This window comes from Oncorhynchus mykiss, unplaced genomic scaffold, assembly GCF_013265735.2.
Source record: "Oncorhynchus mykiss isolate Arlee unplaced genomic scaffold, USDA_OmykA_1.1 un_scaffold_262, whole genome shotgun sequence".
NCBI classification, from domain to species: Eukaryota; Metazoa; Chordata; class Actinopteri; order Salmoniformes; family Salmonidae; genus Oncorhynchus; species Oncorhynchus mykiss.
In genome coordinates, this window is record NW_023493718.1 from 118,423 (window position 1) to 138,929 (window position 20,507).

Genomic DNA, 20,507 nt, shown 5'->3' on the forward strand with positions numbered 1-20,507 from the left:
CCAGAGCTTTAATCATCTGTCAGCCAGTTAGCTCAGAGCTTTAATCATCTGTCTGCCAGATGATCAAATCAAAGTTAATTTGTCTTGTGCACAGAATATTCCTCACGGAATGCCGTGTCACCGTGGCTGCGGTGGTGCTGTAGGCGGCCAGCCGTGTCACCGTGGCCCTGGTGGTGCTGTTGGCGGCCAGCCGTGTCACCGTGGCCCCGGTGGTGCTGTTGGCGGCCAGCCGTGTCACCGTGGCCCCGGTGGTGCTGTTGGCGGCCAGCCGTGTCACCGTGGCCCCGGTGGTGCTGTAGGCGGCCAGCTAAATTAGCCCCAAGGTGGTTGCCTTTTAATACATCTTGTTCATTCTCTTCATTTCAATTCCATGACTGTTTTCTCATTCGCTGGGAACGTTTGAAATGTCTGGCATACTTTTTCTGATATCTAGCCTACTGCGTAGCTCCTTTCAAAAATAGACACTTTCGTGTGTAACACTCATTAACCCTTGACTCGTGGGAATTGACCTATATGGATAGAGATACAATGAAATGTTTATAAAATAAGAAATATGGTTAACAAATTAAAATGGGACACGTTTGGAGAGTTATGATGTAACTGATTTAGGCCAAAGGTGAGGACACAACAGTTCACCTGACACCTGACACAGGTGTTTTGTCTTGTATGACGTCAGAGCTGTTTTTATTATAATCCTCAACGTCTCATCTTTCTCAATACATGGAGCTGTCTTTAATGTACAGCATGTCCCTCACTCTGTCAACACAACATTAGCAGAAGTTGCCCAATCAGCAGGAGGGATTGGGGGGGGGCTTCTTGTGATGCGCAGTGCTCAAGTTCAGATCGTCAGTCAGTCAAAACCCAGATAGATCTGTGAAGCACAGAGCCTGACCTCTGACCTCGTATAGAATGTTACTGTACAGCCTCTGACCTCATGTATATAATGTTACTGTACAGCCTCTGACCTCATGTATAGAATGTTACTGTACAGCCACTGACCTCTGACCTCATGTATAGCATGTAACTGTACAGCCACCGACCTCATATATAGCGTGTTACTGTACAGCCACTGACCTCTGACCTCATATATAGCGTGTCAGCATGGACCCTGTAGAACGTTTCCAACACCTTGTAAAATCCCCTGAATAATTCAGGCTGTTCTGGGGACAAAGGGGGCGTTCTGACCCAGCACTAGATGTGTGTACCTAATAAACTGTCCGGTGAGTGCATGTTAGTGATGTGCAGTTCGTGAACGATTCGATCTTTTTGAACGACTCTTTATTGACTCGAGAGTCATGATTGTTTTTTCTGAGTTGCTCGTTCATTTCAGTCCTTCGTTTGACCTGATAGCGAGTCAGACAGCAGGATTAATACACGCTCCTCTGGCTCACCGGCTCCAGAGCCCACCACCACCACAGAGCCCACCACTACCTCCACCACAGAGCCCACCACCACCTCCACCACAGAGCACACCACCAATACAGAACCCACCACCACAGAGCCCACCACAGATCCCACCAACGGTCTGTCATAGAGCCCACCACCAATATAGAGCCCACCGCCACCAATACAGAACCCACCACCACAGAGCCCTCCACCACAGAGCACACCACCACCACAGAGCCCACACCAATATAGAGCCCACCACTACCACCACAGAGCACACTACCACCACAGAGCACACTACCACCACAGAGCACACCACCACCACAGAGCCCACCACCACCACCACAGAGCACACCACCACCACCACAGAGCCCAGAGAAGAAAAATCCATGTTTAATTGATCGCGTGATGCAACAATGACTGCAATTAATTGATTATTGAATGTTATGATGGACACAGCTTTCTAGAAACAAAACCATACACGGTTGTTCTCCAACCGCTGAGATTATCATCCTCACGGCAGTCAAGCAATGCATTCCTCCGACAGTCCTTCACAATCTATTCCGGTAGCGACCACAGCTCGACCTCAATCAACAAATGTGCATTGTTTATATAGCACACGTTCACATGTCTGTCTCAAACGACAGCGCCGGTCAACGACCACGGGAACGAGAGGCTCGTCGAATCAACGACCACGAGAACGAGAGGCTCGTCGAATCAACGACCACGAGAACGAGAGGCTCGTCGAATCAACGAGAACGAGAGGCTCGTCGAATCAACGAGAACGAGAGGCCCGTAGAATCAACGACTTGACGAGAACGAGAGGCTCGTAGAAAAATTACTCTTGAGTTTTTAGTTCATTGTTCGCCAGTAGGGGGTCCTGAGTGCTCCGGTAGGGGGTCCTGAGTGCTCCGGTAGGGGGTCCTGCGTGCTCCGGTAGGGGGTCCTGCGTGCTCCGGTAGGGGGTCCTGCGTGCTCCGTTAGGGGGTCCTGAGTGCTCCGGGTAGGGGCCCTGAGTGCTCTAGTCATTACTGACTCAAATTAACAAAATTTGTCTAAAGATTTGTTCTTTTGACTGAACGAGTCAGTAAAAGAGACAAACTTCCCTTCACAAACTTCCCATCAGTACTAGTGTACTGGATGGAGGGAGAGGAGAGAGATGGAGTGGACTGTACTAGTGTACTGGATGGAGGGAGGCGGAGAGGAGAGAGATGGAGTGGACTGTACTAGTGTACTGGATGGAGAGAGGTGGAGAGGAGAGAGATGGAGTGGACTGTACTAGTGTACTGGATGGAGGGAGGCGGAGAGGAGAGAGATGGAGTGGACTGTACTAGTGTACTGGATGGAGAGAGGTGGAGAGGAGAGAGATGGAGTGGACTGTACTAGGGTACTGTACTAGTGTACTGGATGGAGGGAGGCAGAGAGGAGAGAGATGGATTTGACTGTACTAGTGTACTGGATGGAGGGAGGCGGAGAGGAGAGAGATGGAGTGGACTGTACTAGGGTACTGGATGGAGGGAGGCGGAGAGGAGAGAGATGGAGTGGACTGTACTAGTGTACTGGATGGAGAGAGGTGGAGAGGAGAGAGATGGAGTGGACTGTACTAGTGTACTGGATGGAGAGAGGCGGAGAGGAGAGAGATGGAGTGGACTGTACTAGGGTACTGGATGGAGGGAGGCGGAGAGGAGAGAGATGGTGGACTGTACTAGTGTACTGGATGGAGAGAGGTGGAGAGGAGAGAGATGGAGTGGACTGTACTAGTGTACTGGATGGAGAGAGGCGGAGAGGAGAGAGATGGAGTGGACTGTACTAGTGTACTGGATGGAGAGAGGCGGAGAGGAGAGAGATGGAGTGGACTGTACTAGTGTACTGTACTAGTGTACTGGATGGAGGGAGACAGAGAGGAGAGAGATGGATTTGACTGTACTAGTGTACTGGATGGAGGGAGACAGGAGAGAGATGGAGTGGACTGTACTAGTGTACTGGATGGAGGGAGACAGAGAGGAGAGAGATGGAGTGGACTGTACTAGTGTACTGGATGGAGGGAGGTGGAGAGGAGAGAGATGGAGTGGACTGTACTAGGGTACTGTACTAGTGTACTGGATGGAGAGAGGCGGAGAGGAGAGAGATGGAGTGGACTGTACTAGGGTACTGTACTAGTGTACTGGATGGAGGGAGGCAGAGAGGAGAGAGATGGAGTGGACTGTACTAGGGTACTGTACTAGTGTACTGGATGGAGGGAGGCAGAGAGGAGAGAGATGGAGTGGACTGTACTAGTGTACTGTATGGAGGGAGGCGGAGAGGAGAGCGATGGAGTGGACTGTACTAGGGTACTGTACTAGTGTACTGGATGGAGGGAGGCGGAGAGGAGAGAGATGGAGTGGACTGTACTAGTGTACTGGATGGAGAGAGGTGGAGAGGAGAGAGATGGAGTGGACTGTACTAGTGTACTGGATGGAGAGAGGTGGAGAGGAGAGAGATGGAGTGGACTGTACTAGGGACTGTACTAGTGTACTGGATGGAGAGAGGTGGAGAGGAGAGAGATGGAGTGGACTGTACTAGTGTACTGGATGGAGAGAGGCGGAGAGGAGAGAGATGGAGTGGACTGTACTAGGGTACTGTACTAGTGTACTGTATGGAGGGAGGCAGAGAGGAGAGCGATGGAGTGGACTGTACTAGGGTACTGTACTAGTGTACTGGATGGAGGGAGGCAGAGAGGAGAGAGATGGATTTGACTGTACTAGTGTACTGGATGGAGAGAGGCGGAGAGGAGAGAGATGGAGTGGACTGTACTAGTGTACTGGATGGAGGGAGGCGGAGAGGAGAGAGATGGAGTGGACTGTACTAGGGTACTGTACTAGTGTACTGTATGGAGGGAGGCGGAGAGGAGAGCGATGGAGTGGACTGTACTAGGGTACTGTACTAGTGTACTGGATGGAGGGAGGCGGAGAGGAGAGAGATGGAGTGGACTGTACTAGGGTACTGTACTAGTGTACTGGATGGAGAGAGGCGGAGAGGAGAGAGATGGAGTGGACTGTACTAGGGTACTGTACTAGTGTACTGTATGGAGGGAGGCGGAGAGGAGAGCGATGGAGTGGACTGTACTAGGGTACTGTACTAGGGTACTGTACTAGTGTACTGGATGGAGGGAGGCAGAGAGGAGAGCGATGGAGTGGACTGTACTAGGGTACTGTACTAGTGTACTGTATGGAGGGAGGCGGAGAGGAGAGCGATGGAGTGGACTGTACTAGGGTACTGTACTAGGGTACTGTACTAGTGTACTGGATGGAGGGAGGCAGAGAGGAGAGAGATGGAGTGGACTGTACTCTGTGTGGAATAATAGTGTTTTAATATCTATGACGAGACTTAAATGTCTTCTAGCAATGATCAACAACCAACTTGACGGAGCTTGAAGAATTTTTAAAAGAATCATGTGCAATAAATTGTACAATTCAGGTGTGGAAAGTTCTTAGAGACTTACCCAGAAAGACTCACAGCTCTTAGAGACTTACCCAGAAAGACTCACAGCTCTTAGAGACTTACCCAGAAAGACTCACAGCTCTTAGAGACTTACCCAGAAAGACTCACAGCTCTTAGAGACTTACCCAGAAAGACTCACAGCTCTTAGACTTACCCAGAAAGACTCACAGCTCTAAGAGAATTACCCAGAAAGACTCACAGCTCTAAGAGAATTACCCAGAAAGACTCACAGCTCTTAGAATTACCCAGAAAGACTCACAGCTCTAAGAGAATTACCCAGAAAGACTCACAGCTCTTAGAATTACCCAGAAAGACTCACAGCTGTAATCACTGCCAAAAGATAATTCTAACATGAGTCAGGGGTTTGAATACTTATGTATATTAGATATTTCTGTATTTAATTTTCAATAAACTTGTAAAAATGTGTAGAAACATGTTTTCCCTTTGTCATTGTGGGGTATTGTGTGTAGATGGTTGAGAAGAAAAAAACAATATATTTTTAATCCATTTTAAAAATTCAGGCTGCAGCACAACAACATGTTGTAATAAGTCCAGGGGTATAAATACTGAAGTGCCTGACTTCTGAAGGCACTGTAAGGGTAACTGGGTATCTACGACCCCTCTATCAGGTTAGTGGGTGGGAGTGGGGGGGGGGGGGGGGGGGGGCAAATGTAGGCTGTCACCATTTAATAGCTAAATTGTCATTTGAATGCTGAAGGTGCGAGAGAATATTCCTATAGTTCTCGTTTGGTTAGCACACAAAACTGACCAGCCTACTGATATGTTTGCTGGAGTTGTTTGGCGTGAAAAATTACTTCATTGAGATCGTTGACTGTCAAAGCAGAGTTACGTGTTTATAGTTCTACACTGAACGAGAGGAAGCATCATTTGTCATCAAAAGATGAGAGGTATTTTCAGAAAAGGGGTAGAAAGTAATTTCACCTAAAGTTAGTGAACCGGAGATCTTCGTGACGTTTGGATCGATATTTTGATTGATACATGCTACATTTTGGGCAGGTTTGGGGGGGGGGGGGGGGGGGGGGTCCTGCGCACCGATGCGCGTAAATATTTGAATAGGGGGCCGGTGGGTATCAGTGAATTGCTACATCCCTAACCGACACACACACACACACTGACCGTGTTTACTTACACACACACACACACCGACCGTGTTTACACACACACACACACACACCGACTGTGTTTACACACACACACCGACTGTGTTTACACATACACACACACCGACTGTGTTTACACATACATACACACACACACACACCGACCGTGTTTACACACACACACACCGACCGTGTTTACACACACACACACCGACTGTGTTTACACACACACACACACACACACACCGACCGTGTTTGCACACACACACACACACACACCGACCGTGTTTGCACACCATCTTCAGCTGTCTGTCATTTACAGGAAGACAGAATGGAGGCTACTGCTCTGTTGCTGACCGTGTGTGTGTGTGTGTGTGTGTGTGTGTGTGTGTCCAGGTGGTGTGTGTAGGATCCATGGCTGAGCTGGAGGAGTTGACAGGAGTGAAAGTAACTGATCTGCATCGGGAGAGGTGAGTCACTGATCGTCTGCAGCGATTTTACACACACACACACACACACACACAGTGATGGTTGGACGCAACACAGACAAGGTCAGGAACAGAACCAGATCACTAACAGGAGGTCATCCTGGATGACTGATACACTGTCATTACCCTCTAATGAACCACCCTCTAATGAACCATCCTCTAATGAACCACCCTCTAATGAACCACCCTCTAATGAACCACCCTCTAATGAACCACCCTCTAATGAACCACCCTCTAATGAACCACCCTCTAATGAACCACCCTCTAAGGAACCACCCTCTAATGAACCATCCTCTAATGAACCATCCTCTAATGAACCACCCTCTAATGAACCACCCTCTAAGGAACCATCCTCCAATGAACCACCCTCTAAGGAACCATCCTCCAATGAACCATCCTCCAATGAATCATCCTCTAATGAACTATCCTCTAATGAACCACCCTCTAAGGAACCATCCTCTAAGGAACCATCCTCTAAGGAACCATCCTCTAATGAACCACCCTCTAATGAACCATCCTCTAATGAACCATCCTCTAATGAACATCCTCTAATGAACCATCCTCTAATGAACCATCCTCTAATGAACCACCCTCTAAGGAACCATCCTCTAATGAACCATCCTCTAATGAACCACCCTCTAATGAACCACCCACTAATGAACCACCCTCCAATGAACCATCCTGTTTAATGAACCACCCTCTAAGGAACCACTGTTTAATGAACCACCCTCTAATGAACCACCCTCCAATGAAACACCCTCTAATGAACCACCCTCTAATGAACCACCCTCCAATGAACCACCCTCTAATGAACCACCCTCTAATGAACCACCCTCTAATGAACCACCCTCTAATGAACCACCCTCCAATGAAACACCCTCTAATGAACCATCCTCTAATGAACCACCCTCTAATGAACCACCCTCTAAGGAACCACCCTCTAAGGAACCATCCTCTAATGAACCATCCTCTAATGAACCACCCTCTAAGGAACCATCCTCCAATGAACCATCCTCCAATGAACCACCCTTTAATGAACCATCCTCTAATGAACCACCCTCCAATGAACCATCCTGTTTAATGAACCACCCTCTAAGGAACCACTGTTTAATGAACCACCCTCTAATGAACCACCCTCCAATGAAACACCCTCTAATTAACCACCCTCTAATGAACCACCCTCCAATGAACCACCCTCTAATGAACCACCCTCCAATGAACCACCCTCTAATGAACCACCCTCTAATGAACCACCCTCTAATGAAACACCCTCTAATGAACCACCCTCTAATGAACCACCCTCTAATGAACCATCCTCTAATGAACCACCCTCTAATGAACCACCCTCTAATGAACCACCCTCCAATGAACCATCCTCTAATGAACCACCCTCCAATGAACCATCCTCTAATGAACCACCCTCCAATGAACCACCCTCTAATGAACCACCCTCCAATGAACCATCCTCTAATGAACCACCCTCCAATGAACCATCCTCTAATGAACCACCCTCCAATGAACCACCCTCTAATGAACCACCCTCTAATGAACCACCCTCTAATGAACCACCCTTTAATGAACCACCCTCCAATGAACCACCCTCTAATGAACCACCCTCTAATGAACCACCCTCTAATGAACCACCCTCTAATGAACCACCCTCTAATGAACCACCCTCCAATGAACCATCCTCTAATGAACCACCCTCCAATGAACCATCCTCTAATGAACCACCCTCCAATGAACCACCCTCTAATGAACCACCCTCTAATGAACCATCCTCTAATGAACCACCCTCTAATGAACCACCCACTAATGAACCACCCTCCAATGAACCATCCTGTTTAATGAACCACCCTCTAATGAACCACCCTCTAATGAACCATCCTCTAATGAACCATCCTCTAATGAACCATCCTCTAATGAACCATCCTCTAATGAACCATCCTCTAATGAACCACCCTCTAATGAACCACCCTCTAAGGAACCATCCTCTAATGAACCATCCTCTAATGAACCACCCTCTAATGAACCATCCACTAATGAACCACCCTGCAATGAACCATCCTGTTTAATGAACCACCCTCTAATGAACCACCCTCCAATGAAACACCCTCTAATGAACCACCCTCTAATGAACCACCCTCCAATGAACCACCCTCCAATGAACCACCCTCTAATGAACCACCCTCTAATGAACCACCCTCTAATGAAACACCCTCTAATGAACCACCCTCTAATGAACCACCCTCTAATGAACCATCCTCTAATGAACCACCCTCTAATGAACCACCCTCTAATGAACCACCCTCCAATGAACCATCCTCTAATGAACCACCCTCCAATGAACCATCCTCTAATGAACCACCCTCCAATGAACCACCCTCTAATGAACCACCCTCCAATGAACCATCCTCTAATGAACCACCCTCCAATGAACCATCCTCTAATGAACCACCCTCCAATGAACCACCCTCTAATGAACCACCCTCTAATGAACCACCCTCTAATGAACCACCCTTTAATGAACCACCCTCCAATGAACCACCCTCTAATGAACCACCCTCTAATGAACCACCCTCTAATGAACCACCCTCTAATGAACCACCCTCCAATGAACCACCCTCCAATGAACCACCCTCCAATGAACCATCCTCTAATGAACCACCCTCCAATGAACCACCCTCTAATGAACCACCCTCTAATGAACCACCCTCTAATGAACCACCCTTTAATGCTATCATTGAGCCATCCTCTTTCCATTGTGTTTTAATTAATTTGATGTGTGGATGACAATAAATATGAATCAAATCTATCCACACCAAGACTCCATGCTCATCGTTCTATATTTAATGTTCACAACCTCCTCCTGGCGGCAGGGTAGCCTAGTGGTCAGAGCATTGGACTAGTAAACGGAAGGTTTCATGTTCAAATCCCCGAGCTGACAAGGTACAAATCTGTCGTTCCTAGGCCGTCATTGTAAATAAGAATTTGTTCTTAACTGACTTGCCTAGTTAAATAAAGGTTAAAAAAAATCCATGTTCTCTCTCTTTCCCTCTCGCTCTCTCTCTCGCTGCCTCTCTCTCTCTCTCGCTCTTTCTCCTCGCTCTCTGCCTCTCCCTCCCTCTCTGCCTCTCTCTCTGCCTCTCTCTCTCTGCCTCTCTCGCTCTTGCTCTCTCCTCTCTCTATCTCTGTCTCTCTCTCTCTCGCTCTTGCTCTCTCCTCTCTCTCTCTCTCTCTCTCTGCCTCTCTCTCTCTCGCTCTTTCTCTCACCTCGCTCTCTTCTCTCCCTCTCTCGCTGCCTCTCTCTCTCTCCCTCTCTCTCTGCCTCTATCCTTCCATAGCATTGACCAGTTGACTATCCCGTCCCGCTGTGGTAAAGGTGTGTTGCGCAGGGTCACTGAGGTGTTTGACTGCTGGTTTGAGTCGGGCAGCATGCCCTACGCCCAGGCCCACTACCCCTTTGAGAACAGGAAGGAGTTCGAAGACACCTTCCCCGCTGACTTCATTGCTGAGGGCATCGACCAGACCAGAGGATGGTAAGACCTTGTTAGGCTGCTGAGCTAAAGTATCAAGCCACTGTTAGCCTGCTGAGCTAAGGTATCAAGACACTGTTAGCCTGCTGAGCTAAGGTATCAAGACACTGTTAGCCTGCTGAGCTAAGGTATCAAGACACTGTTAGCCTGCTGAGCTAAGGTATCAAGACACTGTTAGCCTGCTGAGCTAAGGTATCAAGACACTGTTAGCCCTCCAGACTAATGTGATGGTAACCTTCTCCCTGTCTCCCTAATGTGATGGTAACCTTCTCCCTAATGTGATGGTAACCTTCTCCCTAATGTGATGGTAACCTTCTCCCCTGTCTCCCTAATGTGATGGTAACCTTCTCCCCGTCTCCCTAATGTGATGGTAACCTTCTCCCCGTCTCCCTAATGTGATGGTAACCTTCTCCCCGTCTCCCTAATGTGATGGTAACCTTCTCCCCGTCTCCCTAATGTGATGGTAACCTTCTCCCCGTCTCCCTAATGTGATGGTAACCTTCTCCCCGTCTCCCTAATGTGATGGTAACCTTCTCCCCGTCTCCCTAATGTGATGGTAACCTTCTCCCCGTCTCCCTAATGTGATGGTAACCTTCTCCCCGTCTCCCTAATGTGATGGTAACCTTCTGCCCGTCTCCCTAATGTGATGGTAACCTTCTCCCTGTCTCCCTAATGTGATGGTAACATTCTCCCCGTCTCCCTAATGTGATGGTAACCTTCTCCCCGTCTCCCTAATGTGATGGTAACCTTCTTCCTGTCTCCCTAATGTGATGGTAACCTTCTCCCTAATGTGATGGTAACCTTCTCCCTAATGTGATGGTAACCTGTTCCCTAATGTGATGGTAACCTGTTCCCTAATGTGATGGCAACCTGTTCCCTAATGTGATGGTAAACTGTTCCCTAATGTGATGGTAACCTTCTCCCTAATGTGATGGTAACCTTCTCCCTAATGTGATGGTAAACTGTTCCCTAATGTGATGGTAACCTTCTCCCTAATGTGATGGTAAACTGTTCCCTAATGTGATGGCAACCTTCTCCCTAATGTGATGATAAACTGTTCCCCTCGTTAGGTTCTACACCCTCCTGGTGTTGTCCTAATGTGATGGTTACCTGTTCCCCTCGTTAGGTTCTACACCCTCCTGGTGTTGTCCTAATGTGATGGTTACCTGTTCCCCTCGTTAGGTTCTACACCCTCCTGGTGTTGTCCTAATGTGATGGTTACCTGTTCCCCTCGTTAGGTTCTACACCCTCCTGGTGTTGTCCTAATGTGATGGTAAACTGTTCCCCTCGTTAGGTTCTACACCCTCCTGGTGTTGTCCTAATGTGATGGTTACCTGTTCCCCTCGTTAGGTTCTACACCCTCCTGGTGTTGTCCTAATGTGATGGTTACCTGTTCCCCTCGTTAGGTTCTACACCCTCCTGGTGTTGTCCTAATGTGATGGTTACCTGTTCCCCTCGTTAGGTTCTACACCCTCCTGGTGTTGTCCTAATGTGATGGTTACCTGTTCCCCTCGTTAGGTTCTACACCCTCCTGGTGTTGTCCACCGCTCTGTTTGGAAAACCACCGTTCAAGAACGTCATCGTCAACGGACTGGTGCTGGCCAGGTCAGTTCACCTTGTCCCCCAACACACACACACAGTCACACACACACACACAGTCACACACACACACAGTCACACACACACACAGTCACACACACACACAGTCACACACACACAGTCACACACACACCTAGTCACACACTGGTGCTGACCAGGCCCCTTCATTGTGTGACAGTGGAATGGAGCCGTACATCCCTGTTCCAGTAAAGTCCTCTTCCATAATAATGAGACCAGAGCCCTATGGCACCCTATTCCTTATATAGTGCACTACTTTAGACCAGAGCCCTATTCCCTATATAGTGCACTACTTTAGACCAGAGCCCTATGGCACCCTATTCCCTATATAGTACACTACTTTAGACCAGAGCCCTATGGCACCCTATTCCCTATATAGTACACTACTATAGACCAGAGCCCTATGGCACCCTATTCCCTATATAGTACACTACTTTAGACCAGAGCCCTATGGCACCCTATTCCCTATATAGTACACTACTTTAGACCAGAGCCCTATGGCACCCTATTCCCTATATAGTACACTACTATAGACCAGAGCCCTATGGCACCCTATTCCCTATATAGTGCACTACTTTAGACCAGAGCCCTATTCCCTATATAGTACACTACTTTAGACCAGAGCCCTATGGCACCCTATTCCCTATATAGTACACTACTTTAGACCAGAGCCCTATGGCACCCTATTCCCTATATAGTGCACTACTTTAGACCAGAGCCCTATGGCACCCTATTCCCTACATAGTACACTACTATAGACCAGAGCCCTATGGTACCCTATTCCCTATATAGTACACTACTATAGACCAGAGCCCTCTGGCACCCTATTCCCTATATAGTACACTACTTTAGACCAGAGCCCTATGGCACCCTATTCCCTATATAGTACACTACTATAGACCAGAGCCCTCTGGCACCCTATTCCCTATATAGTACACTACTTTAGACCAGAGCCCTATGGCACCCTATTCCCTATATAGTACACTACTATAGACCAGAGCCCTCTGGCACCCTATTCCCTATATAGTACACTACTATAGACCAGAGCCCTATGGCACCCTATTCCCTATATAGTGCACTACTTTAGACCAGAGCCCTATTCCCTATATAGTACACTACTATAGACCAGAGCCCTATGGCACCCTATTCCCTATATAGTACACTACTTTAGACCAGAGCCCTATTCCCTATATAGTGCACTACTATAGACCAGAGCCCTATGGCACCCTATTCCCTATATAGTGCACTACTTTAGACCAGAGCCCTATGGCACCCTATTCCCTATATAGTGCACTACTTTAGACCAGGACCCTATTCCCAATATAGTGCACTACTTTAGACCAGGGCCCTATTCCCTATATAGTGCACTACTTTAGACCAGGGCCCTATTCCCTATATAGTGCACTACTTTAGACCAGGGCCCTATTCCCTATATAGTGCACTACATTAACCAGGGCCCTATTCCCTATATAGTGCACTACTTTAACCAGGGCCCTATTCCCTATATAGTGCACTACTTTAACCAGGGCCCTATTCCCTATATAGTGCACTACTTTAGACCAGAGCCCTATGGCACCCTATTCCCTATATAGTGCACTACTTTAGACCAGAGCCCTATTCCCTATATAGAGCACTACTTTAGACCAGAGCCCTATTCCCTATATAGAGCACTACTTTAGACCAGGGCCCTATTCCCTATATAGTGCACTACTTTAGACCAGGGCCCTATCCCCTATATAGTGCACTACTTTAGACCAGAGCCCTATTCCCTATATAGTGCACTACTTTAGACCAGGGCCCTATTCCCTATATAGTGCACTACTTTAGACCAGGGCCCTATTCCCTATATAGTGCACTACTTTAGACCAGAGCCCTATTCCCTATATAGTGCACTACTTTAGACCAGGGCCCTATTCCCTATATAGTGCACTACTTTAGACCAGGGCCCTATTCCCTATATAGTGCACTACTTTAGACCAGAGCCCTATGGCACCCTATTCCCTATATAGTGCACTACTATAGACCAGGACCCTATTCCCTATATAGTGCACTACTTTAGACCAGGGCCCTATCCCCTATATAGTGCACTACTTTAGACCAGAGCCCTATTCCCTATATAGTGCACTACTTTAGACCAGGGCCCTATTCCCTATATAGTGCACTACTTTAGACCAGGGCCCTATTCCCTATATAGTGCACTACTTTAGACCAGGGCCCTATCCCCTATATAGTGCACTACTTTAGACCAGAGCCCTATTCCCTATATAGTGCACTACTTTAGACCAGGGCCCTATTCCCTATATAGTGCACTACTTTAGACCAGGGCCCTATTCCCTATATAGTGCACTACTTTAGACCAGAGCCCTATTCCCTATATAGTGCACTACTTTAGACCAGGGCCCTATTCCCTATATAGTGCACTACTTTAGACCAGGGCCCTATTCCCTATATAGTGCACTACTTTAGACCAGAGCCCTATGGCACCCTATTCCCTATATAGTGCACTACTATAGACCAGGGCCCTATTCCCTATATAGTGCACTACTATAGACCAGGGCCCTATTCCCTATATAGTGCACTACTTTAGACCAGAGCCCTATGGCACCCTATTCCCTATATAGTGCACTACTATAGACCAGGGCCCTATTCCCTATATAGTGCACTACTATAGACCAGGACCCTATTCCCTATATAGTGCACGGTCCTATTCCCTATATTGTGCACTACATTCGACCAGAGCCCAGACAGATATACAAAGAGGGACAGACAGACAGACAGACAGACAGACAGCATAATAACCTGGAATAACTAATTTCATTACCAGATGTAAAGTGATGTTCTCTCTGTCTCTATCTCTGTGTCTCTCAGCGATGGACAGAAGATGAGTAAACGCAAGAAGAACTACCCTGATCCAGGTCTGGTTGTGGAGAACTATGGAGCCGATGCCCTGAGGTGAACTCTCTACTCACACACTGTGTTTTACTCTCTGTGTCTCTCTGGCATTACCATAGGGTTAATAAGGCAGGGTATAGTTTAAAATGTAACCTTTATTTAACTAGGCAAATCAGTTAAGAACAAATGCTTATTTACAATGAAGGCCTACCGGGGAACAGTGGGTTAACTGCCTCTAACCACTAGGCTACCTGCCTCCACCCCTCGGCTACCTGCCTCCCCCCTCTAACCACTAGGCTACCTGCCTCCTCTAACCACTAGGCTACCTGCCTCCTCTAACCACTAGGCTGCCTGCCTCCTCTAACCACTAGGCTACCTGCCTCCTCTAACCACTAGGCTACCTGCCTCCTCTAACCACTAGGCTACCTGCCTCCTCTAACCACTAGGCTACCTGCCACCTCTAACCCATAGGCTACCTGCCTCCTCTAACCACTAGGCTACCTGCCGCCCCTCTAACCACTAGGCTCCCTGCCGCCCGTGGAGGGGGATTTAGATGACCAAACATCTCTTTTATGCCCCCTCCCCCTCTAGGCTCTACCTAATCAACTCCCCGGTAGTGAGAGCTGAGAACCTGCGTTTCAAAGAGGAAGGAGTCAGAGATGTTCTGAAGGATGTGTTCCTCCCCTGGTACAACGCATACCGCTTCCTGGTCCAGAACGTCCAGCGTCTCCACAAGGTAACCTCGTAACCCAGCCTTAGGCCTCCTCACCTCCCCCAGCCTATCGCTTCCTGGTCCAGAACTTCTAGAGGCTGCTAAATGTCCCCTACCCCCGTCTCCCGTACCCTGCCCCCGGTTTAACCCAAGCCTTACCCCTATTACGCCTACCCCTGCCCTGCCACACCTCCCCAGCTTCCCTCTCCATATCCCCAACTCCAGCATGTGCAGAAAGTGGAAAATGTACACATGCTTTACAAGGTGCTGTCCCCCTGCCCAACCCCTCCCTCTCTGCACAAGGTACCCATCTCCCTCTACAGCCCAAACCCCTCCCCCCTCTAGCCCTGGCCTCCCCCTTACAGCCCTAACCCCCCCACCCCCCAGGCCTCCCCTTACAGCCCTAACCCCCCAGCCCTCCCCTTACAGCCCTAACCCCCCCCCCCCACCCCCCAGCCCTCCCCTTACAGCCCAAACCCCTCCCCCCTCTAGCCCAGCCCTCCCCTTACAGCCCTAACCCCCCCAGCCCTCCCCTTACAGCCCTAACCCCCCCCTCAACTAGCCAGTAGTTTAATGAGGAGAACACCTCAACCAGACAGTAGTTTAATGAGGAGAACACCTCAACCAGACAGTAGTTTAATGAGGAGAACACCTCAACCAGACAGTAGTTTAATGAGGAGAACACCTCAACCAGACAGTAGTTTAATGAGGAGAACACCTCAACCTGACAGTAGTTTAATGAGGAGAACACCTCAACCAGACAGTAGTTTAATGAGGAGAACACCTCAACCAGACAGTAGTTTAATGAGGAGAACACCTCAACCAGACAGTAGTTTAATGAGGAGAACACCTCAACCAGACAGTAGTTTAATGAGGAGAACACCTCAACCAGACAGTAGTTTAATGAGGAGAACACCTCAACCAGACAGTAGTTTAATGAGGAGAACACCTCAACCTGACAGTAGTTTAATGAGGAGAACACCTCAACCAGACAGTAGTTTAATGAGGAGAACACCTCAACCAGACAGTAGTTTAATGAGGAGAACACCTCAACCAGACAGTAGTTTAATGAGGAGAACACCTCAACCTGACAGTAGTTTAATGAGGAGAACACCTCAACCAGACAGTAGTTTAATGAGGAGAACACCTCAACCAGACAGTAGTTTAATGAGGAGAACACCTCAACCAGACAGTAGTTTAATGAGGAGAACACCTCAACCAGACAGTAGTTTAATGAGGAGAACACCTCAACCTGACAGTAGTTTAATGAGGAGAACACCTCAACCAGACAGTAGTTTAATGAGGAGAACACCTCAACCAGACAGTAGTTTAATGAGGAGAACACCTCAACCAACCAGTAGTTTAATGAGGAGAACACCTCAACCAGACAGTAGTTTAATGAGGAGAACACCTCAACCAGACAGTAGTTTAATGAGGAGAACACCTCAACCAGACAGTAGTTTAATGAGGAGAACACCTCAACCAGACAGTAGTTTAATGAGGAGAACACCTCAACCAGACAGTAGTTTAATGAGGAGAACACCTCAACCAGACAGTAGTTTAATGAGGAGAACACCTCAACCAGACAGTAGTTTAATGAGGAGAACACCTCAACCAGACAGTAGTTTAATGAGGAGAACACCTCAACCAGACAGTAGTTTAATGAGGAGAACACCTCAACCAGACAGTAGTTTAATGAGGAGAACACCTCAACCAGACAGTAGTTTAATGAGGAGAACACCTCAACCAGACAGTAGTTTAATGAGGAGAACACCTCAACCTGACAGTAGTTTAATGAGGAGAACACCTCAACCAGACAGTAGTTTAATGAGGAGAACACCTCAACCAGACAGTAGTTTAATGAGGAGAACACCTCAACCTGACAGTAGTTTAATGAGGAGAACACCTCAACCAGCACAGAAGATACCACCTATCACAGCCTTTAAACTCTGTAACGTTCTCTCTATCATGCTCTCTCTCGCTCGCACGCGCGCTCACTTTCTCTTGCTCTCTCGCTCTCTCTTTCCGTGTCCTGTTCTCTGTGTGACCTTTTCGCCCTGTGATCTTTGCCCTTCAGGAGGACGGCATCAGCTTCCTGTACAACGAAGCCACAGCCAAGCGCAGTGACAACATCATGGACAAATGGATCCAGTCCTTCACCCAGTCTCTCATCCAGTTCTTCAAAGCTGAGATGGATGGTGAGCCACACACACACACACACACACAAGCCGCTTCCTAGGGGTGTAACCGTACACTTATTCCTACAGGGACCTCGGTTCGGTCTGCACTGTGAACCCAAATGAATACCTACGTAGACAAATTTCACTAGTCCCATAGGCTAGGCTGCGTGTGTTGCATGCCTCTTGAGTAAATCTGAGCTGAGAAAACATTTCGGGCTATTCCGTTAGATCAGCTGTAGCCTATGCACCACGTTGTAATCAAAATTATACTCTTAATTGGAGAATCCTCTTTCAACGTGCCCCTGTGAAGAGGAAATGGTGCGGGAATGCCCTTGTGACGAGGCAATGGTGCGGGAATGCCCCTGCGACGAGGCAATGGCGTGGGAATGCCCCTGTGACGAGGCAATGGTGCGGGAATGCCATGGGGAGAGGAAATGGTGCGGGAATGCCCCTGTGAAGAGGCAATGGTGCGGGAATGCCCTGGACCACAATCAAGATTAGACAGAACTAGAGCCTGCAGGACTTGCTTTGTTGCGTGTGGTGTCATAAAAGCAGAGCATCTCTTTAAAGGACAGACCTCTCTCCATCTTTACAACCATTGAATCAATATGTTTTGTCCATGACAGTTTACAATCGAAGGTAACGCCAAGTAATTTAGTCTCCTCAACTTGTTCAACAGCCACACCATTCATTACCAGATTCAGCTGAGGTCTAGAACATAGGGAATTATTTGTACCAAATACAATGTTCTTAGTTTTAAAGATGTTCAGGACCAGTTTATTACTGGCCACTCATTCCAAAACAGACTGCAACTCTTTGTTAACCTCTCTGATCTCCCAAACCCGGATCCGGTATCGTGACTACAGCCTCAAGCTCATTACCATAACGCAACGTTAACTATTCATGAAAATCGCAAATTAAATGAAATAAATATGCCATCTCGCAAGCTTAGCCTTTTGTAAACAACACTGTCATCTCAGATTTTCAAAATATGCTTCTCAACCATAGGAAAACAATAATTTGTGTAAAAGTAGCTAGCTAGCGTAGCATTTAGCGTTAGCGTTAGCGTTAGCATCCAGCACGCAACATTTCAACAAAAACATAAAAGCCTTCAAATAAAATCATTTACCTTTGAAGAACTTCTGATGTTTTCAATGAGGATACTCTCAGTTAGATGGCAGATGCTCAGTTTTTCCAAAAAGATTCTTTGTGTATTAGAAATAGCTCCGTTTTATACATCACATTTGGCTACCAAAAAAAACGAAAATTCAGTCCTCAAAACGCAAACTTTTTTCCAAATTAACTCCATAATATCGACTGAAAACATGGCAAACGTTGTTTAGAATCAATCATCAAGGTGTTTTTCACATACCTCTTCATTGATATATCGTTCTTGGACACATGGTTTCTCCCCTATATCAAATGGAAAAGTACAAGCAGCTGGCAATTGCGCACCGAATTCCACGCAGGACACCAGGCGGACACTTGGAAAATGTAGTCTCTTATGGTCAATCTTCCAATGATATGCCTACAAATACGTCACAATGCTGCTAAGACCTTGGGCGAACGACAGAAAGTGTAGGCTCATTCCTTGCGCAATCACAGCCATATAAGGAGACAATGGAAAACAGAGCTTCAGAAATTCTGCTAATTTCCTGGTTGATGCATCATCTTGGTTTCGCCTGTAGAATGAGTTCTGGGGCACTTACAGACAAAATCTTTGCAGATTCTGAAACTTCAGAGTGTTTTCTTTCCAAAACTGTCAAGAATGTGCATAGTCGAGCATCTTTTCGTGACAAAATATTGCGCTTAAAACGGGAACGTTTTTTATCCAAAAATGAAATAGCGCCCCTAGAGATCTAACAGGTTAAGGGTTTCAGTGACTTAATTAGCTGTGGTTGCTGATGCGTATATGGTTGAATCATCAGCATACATGGACCCACAGGCTTTGTTTAATGCCAGTGGCAGGTCATTGGTAAAAACATAAAAGAGTAGAGGGCCTAGAGAGCTGCCCTGCGGTACACCTTAGTAACCCTTTATGTTCTATTAGATAAATGGCTCTGAATCCACAATATGACAGAGGTTGAAAAGCCATAAACACACACGTTTTCTCAAACAACAGGTTCTGGTCAATAATAATCAGAGGCTCGACTGAAATCTAACAGTACAGCTCCTACAATCTTCTTATTGTCAATTTCTTTCAATCAATCATCAGTCAGTGGATCCCACAGTGACCGTACGTACATACATATCCCAACCAGAAGCCATGGATTACAGGCAACATCCTCACTGAGCTAATGACTAGAGCTGCCGCTTTTAAGGACCGGGACATTAACCCGGACGCTTATAAGAAATCCCGCTACGACCTTTGACGAACCATCAAATCAGGCTAAGCGTCAATACAAGACTACGATCTAATTTTCTCTCTTCATTTGTTGGGAATGACCCGTCTGGAAGCATTTCACTGTTAGTCTACACCTGTTGTGTACGAAGCACGTGACAAATACAATTGTGTTTTTTATTTGAGACACACACACACACACACACACACACACACACACGGTCTCTCATCCAGTTGTTCAAGGCTGAGATGAGTGACAAAACTACACCTCTTCACTGAAAGGCTTTTTAAAATGTTTATACTTAATGTTACATTCAGTTAAATTAAACCGATTTTAAATGAAATTCAATTCAGTAAATAGCTATAACCAAGGGGCAATTATTACTGGGCAGACAACCATGCTGGACATGATGGATATATAACAACAACATATAGGATAAAAACACATTATAAACTGGGTGGTTCCAGCCCTGAATGCTGATTGGCTGACAGCCGTAGTATATCAGACTGTATACCACGGGTATGTATGACAAAAACATTTATTTTTACTGCTCTAAATTACATTGGTAACCTGTTTATAATAGGGAAAAAAGGCACCTCGGGAGGTTGGTGATATATGGCCAATATACCACGGCTAAGGGCTGAGTCCAGGCACTCCGCGTTGGGTCGTGCTTAAGAACAGCCCTTAGACGTGGTATATTGACCAGGGGCCTCATTGCTTAAATAGACAACACTGCATGTGAATACGTCCTTG

The 20,507-nt window shown here is 47.1% G+C and overlaps 1 protein-coding gene across 5 annotated transcripts in view; it reads left to right on the forward strand.

The window, feature by feature from the left end:
• iars1 (isoleucyl-tRNA synthetase 1) overlaps nt 1–20,507 on the forward strand; it is a 130,209-nt gene that overhangs the window by 67,568 nt on the left and 42,134 nt on the right. For all 5 annotated transcript variants that reach the window (XR_005042214.1, XM_036973516.1, XM_036973518.1 and 2 more), the window contains 6 exons: nt 6,384–6,457; nt 9,820–10,014; nt 11,530–11,616; nt 14,497–14,580; nt 15,112–15,256; nt 17,310–17,430. Coding sequence is in view for 4 of the 5 variants with exons in the window: in XM_036973516.1 (XP_036829411.1) it covers nt 6,384–6,457; nt 9,820–10,014; nt 11,530–11,616; nt 14,497–14,580; nt 15,112–15,256; nt 17,310–17,430 (706 nt within the window). In the remaining variant the exon portion in view is untranslated. The remainder of the gene's footprint in view (nt 1–6,383; nt 6,458–9,819; nt 10,015–11,529; nt 11,617–14,496; nt 14,581–15,111; nt 15,257–17,309; nt 17,431–20,507) is intronic.